The sequence below is a fragment of the Pleurodeles waltl genome, chromosome 12, assembly GCF_031143425.1.
Source record: "Pleurodeles waltl isolate 20211129_DDA chromosome 12, aPleWal1.hap1.20221129, whole genome shotgun sequence".
NCBI lineage: Eukaryota > Metazoa > Chordata > Amphibia > Caudata > Salamandridae > Pleurodeles > Pleurodeles waltl.
In genome coordinates, this window is record NC_090451.1 from 698,947,665 (window position 1) to 698,969,743 (window position 22,079).

Below are 22,079 nucleotides of genomic sequence, written 5' to 3' on the forward strand. Positions count from 1 at the left end.
TCAGCAGATGGAGTTTGGACATGGGGATATACTCTCTTTATGTTGGTTCAAAGATGTGGAGAGCACTCTTCTCACACATTCTCCTAATATTGGAATCGACAAATGTGATTTAAGTCAAACCAACGCTATAAGCACATCCTTTCTAAGCCCTCCGACTTTAAATGCAACAAAACCCTGGCTCTATGTTTATTAACTTATTTGCTTCCTTGCGATACAGCTTATAAGCAACATCCTGCAGTCCTGCGACAGAGGTTAATATATCTCACTCAACTGTCCTACAACCCATCCTGATAAAGACTCATTACAACCAACCTTGAAGTCAAAACACGTAGCCACTATACATTAATGTCAAATACTGCTATCACTAACCAGTTGGGTGCACTAGCTATATGTTCGTAAAGTAGCAGACCAAAAACCTACAATCGTACGGCTCATGAGTGTTGTTACAACAAGTTTGTGGTCCTCTCCTGTAACTGTTGTATGTCCATGCATGAAGGGGTACGACCTGCAGTAACGTGATGTTCTTAACTGAATAGTTTTTAGAAACGCCACAGGTCTGCACACAATTAGTCTTGACTACCCAACTAATATGTCTACATCATTTCTGAAGAATCATGCCAAAGAGCTTTCTTCGTTTGGACAACATGTATTACCACTTGCCAGTTTTGTTGTTGTCAAGTATTCATGCATCGATTTACTTCAGTTGTGGTCAGATATGGTTTGCATTTCTGTCTTCTTTGGTTGTCATCACGTATGGTTTGGACATGCATCCAATTTAGTTGTCATCAGGTGTGATCTGTTCATGTATCCAATTTTAGTTGACATCCGGTCTGATTTTCACAGATATCCAATTTACCAGGTACGATTTGCACGTTTCCAATTGGCTTGTCATCAGCTATGGTTTGTACATGTTTCCAGTTCAGTTGTCATCAGGCGTGATTTGCTTATTTCCAATTCAGTTATCTTCGAGTACAACTTGCACAGGTTCCCTGAGCATTAACAGAATAATCAATGACGATCAGCTCGTTTCCATTTCAGTTGTCTTCATGTGTGATTTGCACAGGTTTGCAGTTCAGTTGTTGTCAGGCATTATTTGTACATGTTTGCAGTTCAGTAGATTTACTCTTTCTTCAACTTTAGTTGTGGCTAGGCTCAGTTATGGTCACTAGTTATTTACATCTGTATCCTGGTAGCTTGTAGAACTATAAACAGTTAGATCTTTTACTTTTGTGGTATTTAGTTGCATGTGTTTCTTCTTGTGATTTAGATCCTCAGGCTGTTATGCTTTTGATTGCTTATTTTTAAATTGTGGGCACTTTCAGTTGTGCTACGACCTGGCACCTGGTCGTTGGTAGTTGTGAGGTGGTTTGCTTGTGCCTTGGATTTGCTTCCAGTTAATTTGTGGTTTGGTGTGGCTTTGTCCTGTTGAGTTGTCCAACATTATTGATGTATGTTTTTGTATGAGCTAGAGCGTGTGTTATTGGTTATGCTATAGTGGTTGGAGAGCACACTTGCACCATAAATGACCATTTGGTGCTGGAGAGTCTGACACACCTACTGTGGTGGCAGCAAGAAAAGTAGTTTATTTGAGAGAAGATGTTCTTTAATCGACTTTATGCAAACAGACAGAATGTTCCCCACCATCATTGCCTGGATCCTGAGTAGGCGCCCAGGCACGGTTCCTCTCCAGTGATGAAAGACAAGGAAGCATGACTGCTGAAGCTTCCAGAAACCAGTAGGACAATTGTGTTGTATTTTGTTAGCAAGGGACTGTGGCATTGGCTGTGAATGGCTTGGTGTGTGGTGTTTAGAGTTCCACACCCAGTGGTCATTTGTAAATCAGAGGATCAGGGCCAGAAACAGGCCACATGATGGCTCTGAGAAGGTGAGGCGGGCCCTGCAGTGAGACCCCTCATCATGGCTCATCTGAGTCTGTGGTGCATTGGACAAATCTGCCTTTAGTTTAACCTACAAACACGGAGGAGCAGTAGTTGAGTTGTGCCTCAGTGTCAGTCACAAGTGATTTTACTACATTTTAGTTGTTTGGGAGATATCAGTGTTTGGACATCTGCCCCGAATCGAATTCCTAAGGATTGTAAATGTAGGACTCATGCCTTTTAAAGACTATTTACTAAACCAGTTTTCACGCAGGTAATAATAATTATACGCTAACACTTGTAGTGCCTTGGGGGAAGGAGCCTCTGGACATCAGGACACCTAGGACTACATTGGTGAGGGCTTGGGGCGCACCTTCAGTCTGTATCACAGTGATTTTGTGTGATTATTTTTTATGGGCTACAGGTTTTTGTGGTGTCAGTTTGTGTTGAAAGCACAAGTGCATCCCTTTTCAAAGTTAAAGCACTTCAGTAGAGAGTGTACTACCAGATTATTATATTTTACATACCGTGCTGCCAAAATATTGTAGCCAACATACTCTCTACTACTGCATTGTGAAGACAGGTGTTTTGAACCCTGCATCTACGTTCCTTGACAAAGTCTATATTTTGGTTATGATATTTTTGTAGCATGATATATTTCTATAAGTTCTCTGACATAGAACACATAAGAGTTTCATCAGATCGTGTTACTTCTTATCCCTCACTAATCATCATTAACACTACAGATAGTTCAGAAACATTATATTTCTTAGTTACCTGTGCAGACTATTCCTTGGCCTACGAGTTGTCTACACCACAATCTACTCTTGCCAACAGCAGGTCTCATAGGCCAAGAGCACCCAACCAACTTGATCAGTGGCGAAATTTTGTTGTAAAGTTTTGGAAAACTTGTGGTGAAAGCGTTTGGAGGATGGCTTGGAAGGGGTCTTGTTGCAGCTGAATTAACCCTTCGGGTTCCCTGTTTAGGAGGTGATCCAGGATTTCCAGGCCTCAGTATTGCAGGTGTCAGACTCCCCATACGATGAGCAGTGAGTACCTCTTTCCATCGATAAACACATGTATTGTGGTTAACCACATTCTCCTAACCTTGCTGTGAGAAAGTCTCTGTTGGAGAAGAAAGCTATGATCATTCATAGAGTTCATATATTTACTAGCTTTGAGACTGATGCCTGTACTGTCTTTATTACCATAACTCTCAAATTCTGGCTGTATGCTGAAGCTGTCTTGAATCTTGTTAATCCTTAAACTGTGAGTCTCACTCGTTGAGGGACAGTCTCATTTTTTTAAACAAAATTCAAGCATGATTGCAGTTTACTGGGATTCAGCTTTGCACATGGGCAGCAGTCTCGGATGCTGGAAGACCAGGGTTCACTCTGTTAGCACACGTTTGATGATTAAAGGGCATAGGAAGTCACTTTTGCTATAAGGCGTGTTTCATGAATACGCGCCAACCTTTTCATTGGTTGTCCATTGATCTCTGTAGACCACAACCTCAATGGCTGTAAGCCAGCCTAGTATATCCGAGATCCTTTGTGTACTTATCGCGAAGCTTTCCATTGCAAACACTCTTAGTTACATTAGTGTTTTTATCTTGAAGGTTTTCTAAGTCTTATAAGAGGATACCTTTGTAGTGGGAATGCAAGGGGGTGTAAGTCTTGGAGCTCCCTCTCAAATGTAAGAATGACCAAATTATCTGATTTTGTATTCTCCTCTCTGCTGTGGGGCAGAGTGGCAGCGCAGATGCCCACTGTCCACTATGAGATGCCGAACGGTTACAACACAGACTACGGTGCGGAGCGGCTGCGGATCCCCGAGGGTTTGTTTGATCCGTCCAATGTTAAGGTAAGGCATTCATAGTCACACGAAGTCCGAAGAGATAAACCTTGGAGGTGGGTCGAAGTAGTGGAAGAGGAGTTGGGGGGTAGCAATTATGTCAAAATGAATGGTGATAGCAAAAATAGACATGTTCTGACATTGATGTGTTTTTACTCAGTGTCGCAAAGGTGGAGGAAATGGGTGGTTCATGACCGTGAGTGGGACATGTCTTAGAAAAGTGGCCTTCATTGTAACAGCTTAACGGCTAAGATGTTGAAAAGAACGTTTCCCAAACCATTCATGAGGATGTACCTCTGTGTTAAGGATGCCCAATGTTCTGTACTGTACATATTTAATGTGTAATTCACAGCGTTGGAGACTGGGGTGTACTATACATTTTGACTTTAATAAGGAAGAAAGTATGAGAGTTGTGTGCCGTATATGCTGCAGACTGTTAAAAGCAACGCACCTCTAGCAGTGTGTGCTGTAGAGGCCACCATTTGTCACGAGCAGTCGCAGATCTAGCGATGTGTGGCGTGGTTCAAGCCACCCAACTTTTCTAAGTAAACTCAGATTTAGTAGTGTATGCTGTGCGGACGCCGACCACTAGAGGCAACCTCAGATTTAGCAGTGGTGCTCTGCAAGCCGCCAGGTGTTACAAGCAACCTCAGGTTTAGCAGTGGGGCTTTGCAAGTCACACCCCACCTCCCCGCCAGCAGCGGAAGCTGCAAAAACTTTAACAATGGATTGATAATAAACCATGTTTATTATTGTTTTGTTTGTTAAAGGGGTGGGCCACTGGGTGACACGCAGTCAGGGAAGTGCACTGTGCACTTACATCAGTGCGCATGTATGTTTGGCCGGCCGTCTTGGGCCGGCCAAACACACACGCGCAGTAGGCTCTCTCCAGCCCAGTTTCTGGGCTGGAGAGAGCCTGCACAGGCTCCCAGTCTGCCTGGGAGCAGCCTGGCTGGGGGCTCCCAGCCAATCCTGACGCTGCTCTGAGCAGCGCCGGGATTGGCCGCAGGGCAGGCTGGGAGCCAGTGTCTCCCTGCAGCGACAGGAGCAAGAGGAGTGGTGCAGGAGCGGAGCAGGTACGTTTTTATTTTTTTTAATGATTTTTTAATACAATTTACCCCCATCACCCCTACCCCCGCGCGCCCCATCCCTTCTGACCAAAGCGAGCCGCTACTGGCAGCGTGTGCTGTATGTGTTATTGACTTGCAAGCACAGATTTAGCAGTGTGTGTTGTTTACGCCACAAACTCTTACAGACACCCGCAGATCTTGTGATGTGAATTCTACAAGCCACCGACATTTACAAGCAGTTGCAGATTTCGCGACGTGTGCTGTATAAGCCATCAGTGGGTACAGGTAAACGCAGATTCAGCCGTGTTTCCTGTGCGAGCCACTGAGTGATACGGGCACTGTAGATGCAGTAGCCTGTGCTGTACAAGCTGCTGACTGTAAGAAGCAGCTTCAGATTCAGTGAGGTGTGCTTTGAGCTGTGGACTAGTATCAGCATCCTCATTGTGAGCAGCGCATAAGTGTCCGATTGTGCACAACACCAGCTTATGATTTTCATGAAAACTGGATTTAGTGGCTGTCAGTGTTCAGAGCTGTTGTCCTTTGTTACTAATGTCTTTCAGGGGCTTTCAGGAAACACCATGTTGGGAGTCGGCCATGTGGTGACTACCAGTATCGGCATGTGTGACATTGACATCCGGCCGGTACGTATGAGATGTACGCCTAAGAAATCTTCACATTTGTCAGGACAGCCCCTCTTTTGCATCACCTGTAACATCTAAACCTGCATGTGGTTCATGTCTGGGAGATCATATATAATAGCCACGTCTCACTGGTGAGTATCTATTTTGCATCATCTGTCAGCTGAGTAGCCCCTGACCATACCTTATAGCATGGGTACTCGCAAACATTTTCCCAGGGGCCAAAATGTTTGGTCTGGGATGTGCCCGGGGGCCGCATTGATGCCAGGGCAGTGGCGGTCGGGTGGGGTGGCTGGGGGGAATTGGTGGCAAGGAAGGTGTAGAGAAGCGAAGGATATCCATCTAGTGGCTGAAATGAACAATGAGAAACCAGAAAACGTGGAATTAATCCCGGCTTCCCCACTTTTCCAAATTGTGTGACCCTAGGCAATTGTTTAATTTTATGTTCCCTCCTTTTTCTGCATCATCACATATAAGAGGACCGCGGGATACATATTTTCATGGTGTGTGCTGCACAAAACCTGCATCTATTTTTGATTTAATAAACTATAATGTTGTTCATGTATGATATGAACCCAGGCCACCCATAAAGTGCGCATACCAAGTGACTTGCCTCTTTAATTCACTATTGTTGGTGTTCTCATGGTAAGGGGAAGAATTCATGTTCCCAAATTTATGGTTGAAAACTATCACTAGTAAAATGAATACTTCTCAATGCACTGATATAATAAATTGTACTAAGGTGAAAAGGTTCTGCATGTTAACCGAATACGCTTTTTTAATTTTGAAGAGACTGTCATAGTTTTACACGTATGCTGCAAGATGTCTTTAAAAATGAAGGCGTTTCTAAAGTTAAGCACAGGACTCCCTAGTTACTTCCTTTCTTTAACACCAATTCGGTTTGAAATAAATGATTGTCTATATTTTTGTTTTTAGTGCTGAGTCGAGCAAACAGCTGCCCAGTGCTCCTGTTGCCAGGGGGCCGCATGTAAAGGTCAGAGGAGCCTCATGCAGCCCGCACACCGTACTTTGAGTATCCTTGCTTTATAGCTTCACCTGGAACAGGAGCACACTCAATCCACCATATCTGAAATCTACAAGCAGGGGTCTTCATCCTGTGCAATTCAAGTAATTTTCACATCTGGCTAAAGTATCCCCTTTGCACCACATGTTTTTGAATTGTTTTTTTTAATTTTATTTTATTTGATAGCCACATGTACCAGATTTGACATCTGCATCTGGCTGAGGATTGCTTTCTGTGTGCAACTATGACATCCACATTTGGCCAGTAATTAGTTACTGTGCGCTGTACGTAATATCCACATCTTGCAGGGGTGTCACCAATCTCCCATATGTGATAAGCGCCCCACATCCCTGATATTGATGCCTGGATGGACTGTACCTTCCATGAACCATGTATGATGTCCACCTCTCACGGAAGGACCTTCTGTGTACCACATGTTAAACTCACGGACCACTGTGGGTACCACCTGTGTACCAAGAGTAATAATGCTCCAGTGGGCACCTGTTGAGGGGATTGGGATGCGCTCTGTTGATGAAGCATTATACTGTAGAATTAGGAGACAAAAATGCTTTTCCCAATAGACCAACTTGTGTGTTATATGATTAGAACCCAGGCAGACATGTTCCCAGCTTGGTCCAAGCATTGGAGAAAACTGGGGGCATGCAGCTGTGCAATTAACTAGCAATGACGAAGAATCCTTCCGATCATCGCTATGCGGATTTGCAAAATATTAGCTGCTGTGCTCAAAATGTGTGCAGGTTGTGGGAGATCCAGGGGAGGTGGAAAGGGAATCAGCTCACAATGAGTAAGCAGCTCTTTTTTAAATATTTTGGTGGCAGGGTAGTCACTCATCCAAGGTGTCCTTTTTTGGGGGCTACCTTTCGTGCGGCAAGGAGCCAGGGAAGCTATATAGACAGGCAGATTGTGTATTCCAGCCGCCAAGCCAAATATCTGGAAATCAATACCTTGTTTGATCATACAGGATGTTTGAAGTGGCCGTGCAAGAAGTTTATTTTGTTGTTGAAGGAGGCTCTATTTTTACGACCTTCATTACAAGTTACTCAGATGGGAGTCCGCTATCGAGATCCTGAGTAATGCAGTAATTTCACATGCAATATTCCCACGTGCTTGGATTACCTCAGGTTTTTGGGGGCATATTGATGAAGAAAACCTTGTAAAATCTGTCCTTGCAAATGGCCCTGCACCATGACAATGCATGTGAGCAGCGGTGCAGTAGCATAGATTTCACCAGCAATTCTCCAAAATGTAGCAGGTACTCGGAATTTCCAGGAAAATACAAATTTTAACATGAGCAAGGCGGTCATTGGATCTCTCTCAGGGGTACTGTGACAATATAAACTTTAACCCACCAGACAGACTCCCTATAGTTAGACCCGGGAAGTCACTGCCTGCAGGTTAAAGGAGTGCAGAATCTAGAGATCTCCCTCCTTGGAGCAGCCACCGAGGTGGTCTCAGATCAGAGGCCACTAGGTCAAAACAAAGTGGGAGAGACCTTAGAGGGGTACAGAGAAGTAAATGCAGGGGGGAAGGTACAACAAACCCCCAAGTCTCTAGTGGACACAGTGTGTGCTTAGGAGCTCTAGAGGGCCCTTGGGTACTCAAACATGTATTTATTTTAAGTTTTTGTTTTAAAAGTGTTAAATACCAGACTTTGCTTCTTTACCAATGATTTTTTCTACTGGTTTCTTTCCATGGTGGTCAGATACTGGGCAGTAGTAATCTTACCTTTAGAAGCAGCTCAGGAATTTCCCAGAATTGGGGCTTTGGTGGAGTTGGTGAAGGCATGGAAAGACATTTTCAGGAATCAGCAGCCGGTCTGTTCTCTGTCCTCACCAGGGCCTGTATGGCAGTGTGATCGTGACTGGGGGGAACACCTTGCTGCAGGGGTTCACCGACCGACTAAACCGGGAACTGGCGCAGAAGACACCACCGGTAAGTGAGGGGAAGAGTCTGTGGAAACTTGGGCCGGATGAAAGGGCGGTGCCTGGACCGTGTGCGATACCTGGCTTCAAGCATGTGACCGAGAGAGGGATATTGAGTGATCTGTGTTTTTGCATCCATCCTGGGTCACCAGTCACTGAGGAATTCTGTTAGAGTTATATGTTGGGCTTTAGAACTGGCATGACATGCCTACTGCAGGTCTGTGTGTGTATGCATGTGAGTGTGTGCACACCTGTGTGTGTTTGGGGGTGTGATTGCCTGTGTTGTCTATCTGTGTCTTTGTTAGCCCTGAAATAGTGAAGGGCTGTTAGAGGTCAGCACTGAAGTGCAGAGATAGTGCCCTGCAAAGAATTTTTAGTCCAGTCTCAAAAGAGGCAATGCGGAGGGAATTTCTGGGTAAGGCTAGCAGAGCTGCCAGGGGCCACAGGAATTTAATTGCAAGGAGTGATCTATGTCAAGATTGAGGTGCATTTGAAAAGCTGCCTGTTGCTTACAGGACTGACAAGGCAGGGAGGTCAGGACCCAAGAGTACTGGAAGAGCTGCACGAGATTCACAACCTGGAATAGCAGGCTGTGCTGCAGGTCAGGACTGAGGTGCATTAGACGAGCTGCCTGTGGATCGCAAGCTTGGAATAGCAGGCTGTGCTGCAGGTCAGGACTGAGATGCATTAGACGAGCTGCCTGTGCATCGCAAGCTTGGAATAGCAGGCTGTGCTGCAGGTCAGGACTGAGGTGCATTAGACGAGCTGCCTGTGGATCGCAAGCTTGGACTAGCAGGCTGTGCTGCAGGTCTGGACTGAGGTGCATTAGACGAGCTGCCTGTGGATCGCAAGCTTGGACTAGCAGGCTGTGCTGCAGGTCAGGACTGAGGTGCATTAGACGAGCTGCCTGTGGATCGCAAGCTTGGAATAGCAGGCTGTGCTGCAGGTCAGGACTGCGGTACTTTGTAAGAGCTGCCTGTGGATCACAGGACTGAGGTGCTATGAAAAAGCTGCTTGAGGGTCACAGACCTGGATTGGTGGGGAGTGCTGCAGGTCAGGATTGAGTTGCTTTAGAAGAGCCTCCTGGGAGTTACAGAACTGGAAAGGCAGGGAGTGTTGCAGGTGAGGACTGAGGTGCTTTGGAAGAGCTACCTGTAGGTCACAGGAATGGAATCACAGGGAATGTTGCAGGTCAGTATTATTGTGCCCAGTTTAACTGCTTCAATAAATCCTGGCCCAGTGTTGGGAACAGGAGCAGGAGTGGCCAGAAGTTCAAGAGAGTGAACAGGGTCTGACTGCTGCTGTTCAGAGGAGAGCTCACTCCCTTCATGTGTTGTGTTTATAAACGTGTCCTGCAGCTGGGATCCACCACAGGTTGCTTTGGGTGGAACCAGCATGTCACTGTGGGACCAGGAGTGGTTCTTGAGGTGAAACAGGGGAGCTGCTTCACTCTCAGATAAGTGATCACCCAAGCGGCCACAGAGGACCCACTGCAGATAATTTGAGCAGGACCGAGATGGACCGCACCTGCCATGGGTCGGTTGAGTGATGGGTCAGGTTTTCGCATCCGTCTTGTCTAGCCATCCGGAAGGCGGCTAGCTGTAGGGACACTGGAAGCAGTGATTATTGGCACTACCAGATTCCAGGATCCAACCTGTCTTTTATTTTGACTCTACCTCTGTCATCGTCTGGGTGTTTTATGCTCCGCGTGGCACCTTGCCTGGCTAACCTCTGTCTCCTTTCCTCACCGCAGAGCATGCGTCTGAAGTTGATCGCAAGTAACAGCACCATGGAGCGGCGGTTCAGCCCTTGGGTGGGCGGCTCAATCCTGGCCTCGCTGGTAAGTACCATCATCCTTTGAGGGGGTGCGCCTGTGTCCGCTCTGGATTTGGAGGTCAGCATCGCTGCGTATTGCTGATTCCTAGCACAGGGTGCCCTTAAGCACACAAGTCAAGACGTGAATATATAGAGCCCAAGAGCAAGTAACAGACTTTGCACATCCTGGGAAAGCTATGTGGACTTTCGAGGGACGATTTGGTATATTTTTGACACCAGAGCCATTAGCAGTTGATATAGGGGGTCAATATTCCCCAGGCCCTGCATTGTTTTAAGGCACTGCACTCGGGTTGCATCATTCACTTGTATATTTTTAAGTAAGTCTGTCCTATTTATCAATGACAAGGCAGCTAAAAAAAACTAATACCAGTAGGTGGCACCTACTGCTGGATCTGATGTCCTCTACCCCTGCAGAACATTTGTAAAACTTTGAAAAAGGTCCTTTTTCTCTGGGGGCCCATTTGAGTTTGTTGCCCTGGACCCTGAAAACACTTTTGATATGTCTCTCTGCCACCACGTGACTTAAGATCCAGTGTTTGCCAGTGTCCTGTCTGACATTCCCCGGATCACCGATCCCACCACTCTCCCTACTACGTTCTCCCCTTATAACACTCCACCGATCCAGTCTCTGCCCCACCCCCCTCTGGCCAGTCTTTCTCCCTACAGGACCCATCCTGGGGTGCCTACCACCCTCGCTACGAATAAACTCTCCATTCCACCCATTGCTGTGCCCAACATTCCTCTCGTATACATGTTACCACATCTCTCTCCTATCCCCTCCCACTCTTCGTACTATGGAACCCTCCCCGTGCCCTCCTCCCTTCCCAACCCTTACTTATCTGCCTGATGCTCACCCACTAACCTCAGTCTTCCCCTCCGCTGTAGCGCCAACGCTCTCCTTCCAGCTCATATCCTAATGTCTGCCACAGTGGGATCTCCAACTGGTTCTCCCACAAATACCAACCTTTCTTCTCAGAATGGAACCTCATTGCAAACAACTCATTTCTCCTGAGCTCACCCCCATGCTGATGAATTCCTTCAAATCCTCTCTGACTGCACCTCCCCTGCCCTCCTCGTCCGAGCTTTTAGCCTCTCTGACTCTTCTATCCAAGAAAATTGACTTGTTACAAAAAGTTTCTCATCTCTCGTCACCTTTGTCCATATTCAGCTACCGCTCGCCCCATAATCCCGAGCCTAAAGCTCACTCCCTGAAGAACAATCCCTGGGGGTGTCAGTGTTCCTTACAGCAACTGCAAACCTAGACCTAAGAGAGCGAATACCGCACTGCAGGATGGTGATCTTAGTCAACTTATCAAAAGTTATGGGAACTTTAATGCAACCAACAAACAAACTCATAACCGGGCTTAAGGGGCCTTCTGTAACCCAGTCATCTTGTGAAAATCTGGAGACAAGCCCCCTTTGCATCCTACTGTTCTCGTGGCTGCCTGTAGAAACTCCAAACTACAAACAAATCTTTAAAGTTGAATCTAGCCACAATAAATCCATGCTCGATGCCACTAAAAATCACTCGAAGCTACTTTTCAATACCATCAAACAGTAGAACTTGAACCAGTGCAGTCTCCACACCAACTTCTAAACCTAAAGCACTTATGACCTCCTTTGTAGAGAAATCATAATTGAGCAATAACTTCTGCCCAAGTCCCAGATGACTGTATACTGACCCGGAAAGCCCAGTGGTCCTGGTCGCACAGTGATACAATCTCTGAGACAGAGTTAATCAAAATTGTAGCTAAGGTGAAACCTTCCAATCACTTCTCGAATGCCTTGCCCGGCACACTGAGCACCAAAGTGATAAAGTTGCCTCCCTGCTGAACTCCTCACCCAAACAAGGTGTTTTCCCCAAAAGTCTGAAAATTGTCCATGTTTTTCCCATCTTGAAAATGCCCAACGCTGACACCAATGACCTGAATATCTTCAGCCCGATTTCAATTCTTCCCTTCTTAGTGACGGTATGAAAGAGCTGCAAAGCATCACGGGTATAGCTCCGCACCCAGGGCAGTGACCTCAATGTGTTCCAGTCTGGCTTCATGCAGGCCTGTAGCACAGCAATGACCCTTCTGTAAATTGTGGATGATTCTCTCCACCTCCTCCGGGGAATGACTTGCGCTCCCGGACGTTTTCGGCTGCCCTTCATACAGTCACCCAGCATGCTCTGCTCAGCATCCCGAAGGAACGGGTGGGCATGAATGGGACAGTCCAGTGGAGGTTTGACTGCTGTTTGTCTGATCGTTCATAAATAGTGAAAATTGGTACCTCTGTCTTGGGCGAAACCAACCTAAAACAAGAGGTTCCAAGCGTCTGTATCTTCCCCCAACCCTGTTTGATCTATATCTTGAACCTCATGGTGAGATTTTGAGAAAATCTGGACTTCTTAATTACTAGTATAAGGGTGAAACCCGGATCTAAGTGAAGATGTCATCTCTTGAAAGCATGTCTTCTCTCCTCCACTCTTCCAGTTCCAATAATCTCACCAGAAACTCCAACCACCCTATCCAAGAGTGGCTAAAATCCTTCTCTCCCCTTAACTGCAATCCACACATTGTAGAGAACAACAAACTACTGGGCAATATTCTTGGCAACAACCAGAATGTACTTCCTGCTCTCTTTGAAGACACCTCAATACCTATGGGCCACGGGTATGCTGTATTAAAAATAAAACGTAAAATATAAACTTCGACAAAAAAATGCGTAAGATGATCCCAAAAACGTGTCGGTTGTACGTTTCCTACAGAAGTGGCACCTTATTCCTGTAGAGTTGTCAAGTATGGAAATAGAATGCCCGCCGGAACGTCTCCACGTCTACTTAAACTTGAGAGTGGTGGGTGGCGCTGCGTGTAAAAGTTGTTTTTATAAAAATAGAAAAAGAGGCTGCTGTTCACGCTCTGACCACGAGATGGCAGCAAATACCAGGAAATATTTATGGAATACAGCTCCCAAGATTTGTCAAACAGCATGCAGTGTTACAAGACATCATTATAAAAGCATTGGAGTCTGCAGGTCACTCCAGTGACCACACGGTGTCACCAGAGACCATAAAATACTCCGTCTTTCTCAGAGTTTAATAAAGAAATAGAGCTGTGTAGTAAACTACGCACTTGATTCATGTCAGAGGGAGAACTTTAAAACTAATGTGAACTTACATGGCTGTTCGAGAAGATGCGTACACCCGACGCACAAGACAGATTTGTTTATTGGGAAGTATCCGCATAAAACCTGCGGGGAGGAGAGAAATCAAACCCTTATGTGACCTAAAAACAGCTGAATCTTTCTACCTACACCCCCCCAAAAAGTATCGTGATACTACTAACCAAAAACCTCATCTAGCAATGTCGGTACACCCTAATCCTAGTTGCCGCCGATGTAACCCAAAGCCCCAAAACATGAGACCTCTCTGTTCACCCCAAGCCCCACTGTCTGCCTGCGGCTCATCGAAATCTCGTAACTTATGAGCTTTTTTCATCTTCTAAGCACTTGAGTTGGTTGCACCCAAAAACACGCATTGCTGTGGCTGTTAGAATGTTATAACTAATTAAATGTAAAAATGCCACCATTAACGCGGTGTACACATGTTTGCAAAAAAAAAGTTAAAAATTGACTCAAGGCAAAAAAATAAAAAATAAAAATGAAAGCAGAAATTGGCCCACCAGCCCTGGGAGTGGAGTGCACTACTTTTTAAGCGGATGTGCACAAACTTAATGCCATCACTCACAGTGAAGAGACAAAATGGCTGAAGTGGGCGACCCTTTGCCCCAGGCTGCTTACTATGGATGACAGAAGCAAAATGTGAACAGCACTTGAAAGTCCAGTTGGTGAACAGGGCCGACTCAAAGTCCCTGCATGTATATAGTTTTATTTTGACTTTTTTTGGGCAAACATGAGGCTAGTGAGACAGTTAAAGCTTTCCCTTGGCCAGTTCTAAATACCAAAATGTTCCTTATTCAGCCATGTCCTGGCTGGGCTCATGAAAGCATCTATCAGTAGTTTGAATATCACCCAAGCGCTGCATGGCTCCTCGCAATGACATCACGCGTCACCCAATGTGCGGATCTCAAGGGTTGTTACATCTTCGGAAGTGAACATTTACTCTCCAGGTTTTGTTTGGTGAGACCAAACTCAGGACGCACACGGGCCTCTGCAGTGTAGTTTGGTAACCTGAATACAGTTCTGTATGATTTTATTATGAGTCAATCAGGAAGTTTTGCGTGTTTGCCCCGCATGATTTCACTTCCATGAGTGAACGTTGGTAACAGTTTAGTTTTCATCACTTCCTGTATGGGGAGAAGTGTAGGGCCCCATAATAATGCTGACAGTGTGAGGCTTCCTGACCATACTGTGCATGATTTTGATTTTAATAGCTGGCTGGGCACAGGAAATGAGCATCTTGAGTCAATTATTACTCACAGGTGTTTATATTTAGTTTTATTTTTGAGTTTTTGTTCATTAATACTTCATGTGCCAAGTATCTTAATTTTCTGAAAACAAAGGTTACAGGGACGTTATAGTTCATGAAATTGAATTAAAAAAAAATAGAAATTCACTTAAAAAACAACGGTTACAGGGACGTTATAGTTAGGCCCACATTTTAAACATACTAAACTACATAAATTCACCTGTTAGAGTTATTCAAAGTAGCCATAACTCACACCCCGCCGTGCACAGTTTTTTCATAAAAAATGTGACTGAAAATATTACAATGATATTATTAATTATGTTATAAAAAATGGCATGAGTGCCATAATATGTGGGTTAATTAGCAGTGCATGGCCAGTGCGAGTTATAGTTACCTTGGGCAGACCCTGACTTGCAGCCAACCTGTATAACCACCCAACCCTGCTCTGCACATCCTCGCTACCTAGGCTGATCTCTCCCCCCTTCTACCTCATCCCCCGGGGCTCAGCTTAAATATTTAATTGATTTATGGGGAAGGGAGGCCATGCATCCCACCCTCCCCAGGTTGATCTCTGCCTCGGGGACCCCATCCCCTGAGGCACAGCCTAAATATATATATTTTTTTGTGTGGGAGGGGGCCTTCCCCAGGCTGACACCGCCAAGTCGCAGCAAACATCTATGTCCCATGTGTGGGAACCCCGGGACATAGCTGGAGCCAGTCCTTGGGCCCCCGTCCAATGTAAACAGTCCCGGGGAGACAGTTGGTGGTCTCCGGCCACAACAGACCCTCTATCTTTGTTAAAATTAGCCGCGGGAAAAATGGCGGTCCCTAGGGCTGTGGGGGTCGGGCGACCCCCTGCATTGGATTTGGATGTGTACCCCAGGGAAGTAGCGGTTCCCGAGGCTGCATGGGGGCCACACGGTCCCCAGCATTTGATTTGGAATATGTGCCCCAGGGAGGTGGTGATCCCTGGGGCTGCAGGGGGAGGGGTTGAGCCTCTCCCCCTACATTTCATTAACAATAGTACCCCAGGGAGGGGGTGGTCCCCTGGGCTGCCGGGGGGAGGGGTTGAGCCTCTCCCCCTGCATTTTATTAACAATAGTACCCCTGGGAGAGTGTGGTCCCCTGGTTTGCCGGGGGGCCATGTGGCCCCACTGCACTGGATTTCAAATGTGTGCCTCAGGAGTTGGCGTCCCAGGTGTGGGGCGGCTGAGCGCCCCACCCGCATATCATTAACAATAGGGCCCCCAAGGAGGTAGGGGTCCCCAGGGCTGCAGGGAGGCCGGGAGGCCACCTGCCTTTAATTTTTTTGAAGCCCCGGGAAAGTGGTGGTCCCCAGGGTTTCGGGAGGTCCGGATGCCCCCCACATTCAAAATTTGTAAACTTTTGTGGAGATTCGTCAAACAGCACCAAAGATATAGGTAAGTAAAAAACTTACTATAGAAGCTAGGTCCTAACTATAATTACCTACTGGTGACTGCCACTGGGAGACATGTATATATATATCAAGGGGAAGAACTTTGGGTGATAATAGGAGCAGTATGTCATCAACATTTACCAGCACGCCATACATTAGAAACAGTGGAGTAAACATAACGCATTGATGTCTTGTTTCCCCTAAGGGTGTAAGAGAGTACAAGATAGATGGAGGCTCGGGTAGCGTTACAGTTGTGGCTAAAAGGAGTCACAACATCAATCTCAGGTATGAAAGCGCAGCTGGTAGTGGTGCCCACAGATACCCACCCACCAACACCAGGTATGTGTCTCCTGGAAATGATGGAGAAACTGGTTTCCTTGATGTGAACGGGCATCATGGGTGCGGGCGAAAATCCTATTACCCATTCCTAAAGTTGATACTTTCACCTAACCTAGCAATCTACCTGTTCTGGGCCCTGAGAAGAGCACTTCATCGCAGGCCAAAACAGACTCCGTTCGGGAGTGGAGCTTGAGAACTGTTTGATAGTCACCTCAGATTTTTGGACGTGTTGCCATACCAATGGCTCATTGCGCGCAATATTAATGCTGTAACATAACTAAGGCTCCCACTTTTCCATGTTTACAGATAAATACAGATAGAAAACAATGTGTATCTTGTCTGTATTTATTTTTTGTTGCTGAAAAAGACTAAAAATTGTGCTTCTTTTGGGAGACTCTTCATGCTGTCTTACACGAATTCCAGGCAAAAGCTGCACAGAGAGCATGGGGAGTTAAAAACCAGGATGAGAATTCCTTAAATACAGGCATTTGTTAACATGCATATATAGTATAATAATGCTAATATGCACCTGCGGTGTAGTGTTTTGGCATATGTGGATGCTTAATGTGCTAAAATGTGACAGGCATCCACTTATGAGTGCATGTCTCTGTATTAAATTATGTGGAAATATACAATTTTACGACTCCATTTAGTCTCAAAACACAAAATAAATATGGGTAAATACCATTAAGATGGCCCAAAAAATAAATATGGGTAAATACAAATGGAAATGTTAACAAAATATATATATATCTTGAAACCGGGAACCCAATTATAACATAACAAGGATAGAATTGTTCCTAGCCATCTAACCCTTATGTTCACTCTTGCTGCCGCTGGAACCTACCACACTTTTCACCTGTTGCACAGTTTATTGGAAGGATCCTAAAATCCTTCCAGTAAGGAAGGCCAGACAAAGTTGTCCACGTCTGGCCTGTGCTGCTGGTGTGATGGAAAACTTTCATAGTCTGACCGGGACCCTTTGATGACAGAGGAGAGACGCTGCAGTCAGCAGCATCCGAAGCTTGAACAACTGCCCTGCGGTGCACATATATTCAGCAGGAGCCTGCGAGGCGCTACAGTGTCAGTATACCCCCTCAAATGCACGGGGAGCCACAGAATTGAGTGGAAGTGTCAGTGGGTGGGGGAGAGGCGTGAACACCTCTCCTACCTAAGGCCAGGAACTCTACCAAAAAGATTATCACCTTATAATTTTAAAAAGAAAAGTTTCACAGTGTTTTTCACAAAATATTATATTAAACTGTTTTAATACAAATATTTCCACATGTGGTTTCCATAAGTACCATAAGAAATCTAGTTGAAGTCTGGATCCGGCTCCAGGAAGTTCACCTAGAAAATTGTTGCATGAGGTATATATAGCCATGGTTACCTCATGTGACTGCACATTGTAATCTACATTGAGTAAAGACACAGAGCACTTCACATTTCAGATTATTGTTGTCACTGATTATTGGATTTTAATAGCAATAAGTATATAGCCACAATATTCAACCGGGTTTCCTTCTGCACGAGACAGGGAGTCTTCATCACATGGGACCATGATAAGATAACCATTCATCACAAGACACTGCGAGCTGCCGGAGACAAGGAAGTTTCTTGGGAGTTTACGCTTTCAACTTACCATACTCACTGCAGGGTATCTCCGCATGGCGGGACAGTTCTCTTAACCTAGGTTGGTCGTCTCATGAGTGAGCCCATGAAGAAAGGGAGGCTCAGGGCCAGACTGTGAACCCAAAGAAGCCCTGGCAAATTTTGTCAGACCAGCCCCCATAGGGTGCATATCGAATAAGCCTCACCACTACAATGGGCCTTGTTGGGTTCTCCCTCCCAAGAAAATGTGGGGGAAAAAATGACAAAAACAGTGCATTCTACAACACATTGTTCATTATATATTCAATTGTATTAGTTTCACTATCACTCTCATCTCTCCATACCTCTCTCTCATGTATACTTCATTTGTTTTATAGTGCCTCTCTTACCAGCGTAGGGTGTTGGCGCACCTTAGATCCCACACACATGCAGAGACACTTGCAGAGACAATGAATCATACATGTGTAAATCAGTGAATAGAAAATGTCACATAACACGAAAGGGACTACAGGGTGTAGGATTCACACGTCATCCACACTGGTGGCATTTTTTAAGAGTGCTTGGTCTGAGGAAGCATAAACTCAGGATTCTGAATGTAACTCAGTGGTTAGGGTCGACTTTACTAATAACAATTTGTTTCTACCCAAACAAATCCTCTTTGGCAAAATTAGGGTAACCAAAGACAGGGGAAAAAACCATACGTTTCTAGAGTAACAGGCAGCTTGCATGCCGCTCTTTGATGGCAATTCATAGGTCACTGTGCTAGATCACTATGGTAAATTTTGAACTGCGCAGTAACAATGGGATCTCTGTGCAGTATCCCACTGAGCATTGCACATAAAATACTGTTCTGTGATCGGCATGGTACACGTTCTCTGCTGCAGTCATATTAACCCTCAGCACTACCTTAGATAAGTCAAAACTGCCACTAGACAAAACTCCATCTCTCTCCAGCGGGTACATTAATCACCAGAAATATCTTGGCCCTTTTATTGTTGCCTGAAAACTGTTGGATATACAAGGAACTCTGCAGTGCGTTTGAAACTGTTGCACTGCTACAAAAGCACCCCCGCCTCAGTCCCCACCCTTCCAGCCTGCCGGAGAAACACCAGATGCCCGGTACGGCAGTCCGGCCTTGGAGGGAGCTGACTTCAAAGTACGTGGTCCCTGTACTGCACCGAACTAAGCAGCTATGAATCAGAAGATGTAGATTATCAACAAAGGCCAGACAAAGTTGTCCAAAGAATAACAAGAGAAATATGTGTTTGTTATTCGCCACCTGATCTTATATTTGTCTTCTGTTAGGATTTGAGGACTGAGCAAAAATCCTAATTTCAACCGAGTTTAAAGGGGAAAAAATTTGTGAGGATTATTCATCCGTGTTCACAATCGGGAATTAGCGTAGTTTTTTCCAAACAATCTGGTTATCACTTACCCTGTCCAATTCCCACCTTTAATGGCAGGCCTTGTTTGCAGAGTGGCAAGAAGAGTGTATATAGCATTTTACTTTGGTGGGCGGGCTGCCTCACGGTTACAGTGGCAGAGGTCTACCCTCCACCGCACTAACTCGATTACCGCCCACCATAATAAGAAATCTCTGCTGACCCTGCGGAGATCTCTGTGTCTATAGTGGAGCAATCATCACGACAGCTGCTTGGAAGGCACTGAGAATTTGGGGCCATATGTACAAACACATTTTCCCATAGACACAGAATGGGTAAAACCCTTTGATATATCTGGCCCTTTGTGAGCTGCTGACATGTCTCAGGCTGCTGCTCAGTACAATGTTTTGTCCCAAAGTGGGAGTTTGTTTTTGAAAAACTAAAAATAAATGACCTAGACATCTTGAGTTTTCTCCCAAGGTATGGGGGTCATTTTCATTTTTTCTGTTCAAGTAGGGTGAATGGTCTGATGCACCGATGTCGAGGGCGCTAACTGCATCCCGCTGCCGGTGCACGGTGTCTGATGTTGGAGTCCGCAGGGGCATCGCCATTGGAAACATGAAGGTTAACCCGACTCAGTAGAATGGGCGAACTGTCATTTTGGTGGACAGAGTACTCTGCCATATTTTTCTCCAATCTCTGAATAAGGCCCTTATTTAAAGCCCCTTATTTTCCTCCATTGACATATGACCCCCCCAGCGGCAGCTAGTGAGTCCCCACTCCTAGTAGCCTCAATAACTTGCCACTGCTGCTCCGTGCGCATCGGGTGTTCTGCAGGTCCCTAATCCTGCAACCGCTAAGGGCCAGATGTAGCAAAGGTTTTTACCCATTCTTTGTCTATGGGAAAAAGTGTTCGTACATATGGCCCTAAGTGCCTTAATGCCTCTACCAGTTTTATAGAGAAAGGATCAGCTGCAGCCAAAACAGCTTTTACATTTCCCATCAGATGATGCAGAGCATTTAGCTAAGCTTCCGTCGTCAGTTACATGTTCTGTGTTTGGAAATATGTTCCAGGTGCCTTGTTTAGTACTTAGCAATGCTGTACCCTCTAATTGTGCGTCACACATGTGCTCTGACATAACCCAGACCTCTCTGTTAAAAGATTCATAATGCTTTGAGAACTTGAGTTGTGGCCAAGACCACAATGTCTTTTCTTAAAGAGGCCATCCAGTAAATGATGTCTGAAAAGATCTTAAACACCAGCTTACGTCATCAACCAAAGGAACATCCTAGAATCCTGATCAGAGATACATTCTTAAATCCTGATTCAGAGATACATTCTTAAATCCGATTCAGAGACACATTCTAGAATCCTGATTTTCAGAGACATTCTAGAATCCTGATTCAGAGAGACATTCTAGAATCCTGAGTCAGAGACACATTCTAGAATCCTGAGTCAGAGACACATTCTAGAATCCTGATTCAGAGAGACATTCCACAATACTGATTCAGAGACACATTCTAGAATCCTGATTCGGAGACATATTCTAGAATCCTGAGTCAGAGACACATTCTAGAATCCTGATTGAGAGAGGGACATTCCACAATACTGATTCAGAGACACATTCTAGAATCCTGAGTCAGAGACACATTCTAGAATCCTGATTGAGAGAGACATTCCACAATTCTGATTCCGAGACACATTCTAGAATACTGATTCAGAGAGACATTCTAGAATCCTTATTCAGAGAGACATTCTAGAATACCGATTCAGAGACATATTCTAGAATCCTGATTCAGAGAGACATTCTAGAATACTGAGTCAGAGACATGTTCTAGAATCCTGATTCAGAGAGACATTCTGGAATCCTGAGTCAGAGACACATTCTAGAATCCTGATTCAATGAGACATTCCACTATACTGATTCAGATACACATTCTAGAATACTGATTAAAGAGACATATTCTAGAATACTGATTCAGAGAGACATTCTAGAATCCTGAGTCAGAGACACATTCTAGAATCCTGATTCAGAGAGACATTCCACAATACTGATTCAGAGACACATTCTAGAATCCTGATTCAGAGACATATTCTAGAATCCTGATTGAGAGAGACATTCCACAATACTGATTCAGAGACACATTCTAGAATACTGATTCAGAGAGACATTCTAGAATCCTGATTCAGAGAGACATTCTAGAATACCGATTCAGAGACATATTCTAGAATCCTGATTCAGAGAGGCATTCTAGAATACTGATTCAGAGACATATTCTAGAATCCTGATTCAGAGAGACATTCTGGAATCCTGAGTCAGAGACACATTCTAGAATCCTGATTCTGAGAGACATTCCACAATACTGATTCAGATACACATTCTAGAATACTGATTCAGAGACAGATTCTAGAATCCTGATTCAGAGAGACATTCTAGAATCCTGAGTCAGAGATACATTCTAGAATCCTTATTCAGAGAGACATTCCACAATACTGATTCAGAGACACATTCTAGTATACTGATTCAAAGAGACATTCTAGAATCCTGATTCAGAGAGACATTCTAGAATACTGATTCAGAGACACATTTTAGAATACCAATTCAGAGACACATTGTAGAATACTGATTCAGAGAGAAATTCTAGAATCCTGATTCAGAGACATGTTCTAGAATCC

General features: G+C 45.0%; 1 protein-coding gene across 1 annotated transcript in view; it reads left to right on the forward strand.

Moving 5' to 3' along the window:
- ACTL6B (actin like 6B) overlaps positions 1-22,079 on the forward strand; it is a 111,023-nt gene that overhangs the window by 83,325 nt on the left and 5,619 nt on the right. The window contains exons 9-13 of the mRNA XM_069215623.1: positions 2,865-2,926; positions 3,626-3,740; positions 5,362-5,442; positions 8,321-8,416; positions 10,160-10,246. Coding sequence (XP_069071724.1) covers positions 2,865-2,926; positions 3,626-3,740; positions 5,362-5,442; positions 8,321-8,416; positions 10,160-10,246 — 441 coding nt within the window. The remainder of the gene's footprint in view (positions 1-2,864; positions 2,927-3,625; positions 3,741-5,361; positions 5,443-8,320; positions 8,417-10,159; positions 10,247-22,079) is intronic.